Source organism: Bos indicus, chromosome 2 (genome assembly GCF_029378745.1).
Source record: "Bos indicus isolate NIAB-ARS_2022 breed Sahiwal x Tharparkar chromosome 2, NIAB-ARS_B.indTharparkar_mat_pri_1.0, whole genome shotgun sequence".
Taxonomy (NCBI): Eukaryota; Metazoa; Chordata; class Mammalia; order Artiodactyla; family Bovidae; genus Bos; species Bos indicus.
Genome location: NC_091761.1, coordinates 119458091 through 119460251, shown reverse-complemented (window position 1 = coordinate 119460251; position 2161 = coordinate 119458091). Strand labels below are relative to the sequence as shown.

Below are 2161 nucleotides of genomic sequence, written 5' to 3'. Positions count from 1 at the left end.
TGCGGAGAATGCTGGGATTTGTAGTCCCTGGGCTTTCTGTTGCGTGCTGGGATCTGTGGTCTCCCCGGGCGCCCCCTGGAATGCTGGGAAGTGTAGTCTCTACCACATCGCACAGGGCAACCTGCTGTCATCTCAAAGCCCTGCTGTACCCAGCCGCAGGAGAGCCTCTGCAAATCTGAAGCAAACTCTCCTCTGGGACAAACTCTAGGCAACCACGCCGAATGAAAATTTTGTCCTACGGGACTTCCCCGTGAGGGCCCTTCCCATTGACGCTCTTCGTCCCCCTGCGAAGCCGCTGGGTGTTTCTATTGGTCGATCAAGATGCCAATCGCCGAGGCGGGCTTTCTATTGGCTTCAGGGCGGGCGCTCAGAGGCTAGAGGGAAGGAGAAGGGATAAGGAGCGGGAGCTGAGGGGAGGGAGAGGCTGGTTTGGGTCTGGCCGCTGCCGCTGTTCGCCCGAGGTCTTCAGGCCGGGCTGCGGCTCCGTCCTCAGTTCCTGGGCACCGTCTGCGAGGCTCCGCCAGGCCAGCGTGAGAGAGCCACAGGCGGCGGCCGCCGCATCATGTCAGCCAAGGACGAGCGTGCCAGGGAGATCCTGAGGGGCTTCAAACTGTATCCGCCCGGGAGCGGGGCGGGGCCGGGAGGGCTCGGGAGGCGGCCGCTCGCTGAGGAGAAGGACCGGGGGCGGGGGCCGCGCCAGGTGGGCATCCGGGGAGAGGGTGGCGGGAAAGGAGGACAGGAACGGCGTCCGGGGGCCCCCGGCTGGACCCGGCGCGGGAGGCGGGGAAAGGGGCGTCCGGAGGAAAGGAGGGGACGTTGATGGGAGCCCTGTGGGTAGAGGCAGAGGAGCCGCCGAATGGGACTGGGAGAGACTCCAGGCGTCGGAAACCGGAGTCTGGGAGGCGCGCTTGGGTCCGAGAAGGGAGGCAGGGAAGGGGCTGCGGCCCGTAGGGGAGGGCCGAGGGACCTCGGTGTGCTGGCCTCGAAGCCCAGCAGCCTCTGGCGGGAAGCCCACCGGGCAGCAGGGGGAAAGTGACTTGGAGCGAGTGACCTTGTGTGGGACAAATACAGATGCTGGTGTTGAACTCTCTCAATGCGAGTGGGGTTCTCGCATCCCACTCCGCACCCCTCAACCCCACCCCACCCTCTACTCCCCTTCTTGTTTCCACAACTTCTCTTCCTCACTTGTGGCTCCTTCCAGGGCTGGAGCGGAGGAAGGTTAGGAGTGAGAAATCCGAGATGGACCTCACCTTAACTCTTGGCCCTTGGAGGCGTTGGACGGTCGCTGCTTCTCCCTCAGCTCCTCAGTTGTCTTTCCAGCGAAATGAGGACCCTAGATGTGTGTGTGAGATGCCTTGAGGCGTTTTGGTTTTGCACTGGGACTCCTGGCGAAGGTGTGTCTGCTCGCACGAGTTTGTGTGATTAAGGCGTAGACACACTGGAACTGTCCAGCAATTATTTGATTACGTTGGGGACACGGTAGGGTTTAGTAGGGTGTAGAAATCATTGTCTCGGGCCTGTTGTGATGCTGCGGATACTACCTTCTCCCCTTACCCTAGTGAAACTGTGTTTGAATGCAGTGTTCATCTGTGACCATTTGATGCAGATGGAAAAAGTGCAACCTTGTCCGTTCCAATCTCACATTTTCCTGCTGACCTTAATCTCTTCTTACATCCTATGTTTACAATATGGAACATTCTTCAGTTCGTCTCTTAATGAACTTTAAGAACAGTTCGTCTCTTAAGTCATTCCTGTAGGGCTCCTCCCCTGGAGATTTACTCAAGCAGTGTTCTCTGAGCTGACTGTGTATTTCCACAGTGTCCATTTCACCCCTGCAAATTTTCATTGCCTTGTCATAATCAGAAACCAAGTTGGTAGTTTTAGAACCCAACAGCAAAAAAGTTTAACAGGAAGTTTTGAAGGTGCAAATTAAGTTTTTCAAAGGGGAACTGACCTGCTATGCTTTTTTTTAAGGGAAGGCAGTATCACCTAAGCTTACTGCCATTTATGATAAACTTTCAGTACTTTTATGCAGTGAAGTTTCCTAACAGCCTCTTTTATATATTAATAGCTTCATGTACCTTCCCCTGTTTCTCTTGCTAATAGTGCCTATAGATAGGAATGGCTGAAGTGTTACAAAAGCTGGCACGGATTTTATTTT

The 2161-nt window shown here is 55.5% G+C and overlaps 1 protein-coding gene across 1 annotated transcript in view; it reads left to right on the top strand.

The window, feature by feature from the left end:
- The first annotated feature begins 367 nt into the window (after positions 1-367).
- PDE6D (phosphodiesterase 6D) overlaps positions 368-2161 on the top strand; it is a 61215-nt gene continuing 59421 nt past the window's right edge. Inside the window, exon 1 of the mRNA XM_019978562.2 lies at positions 368-612. Coding sequence (XP_019834121.1) covers positions 563-612 — 50 coding nt within the window. The 5' untranslated portion in view covers positions 368-562. The remainder of the gene's footprint in view (positions 613-2161) is intronic.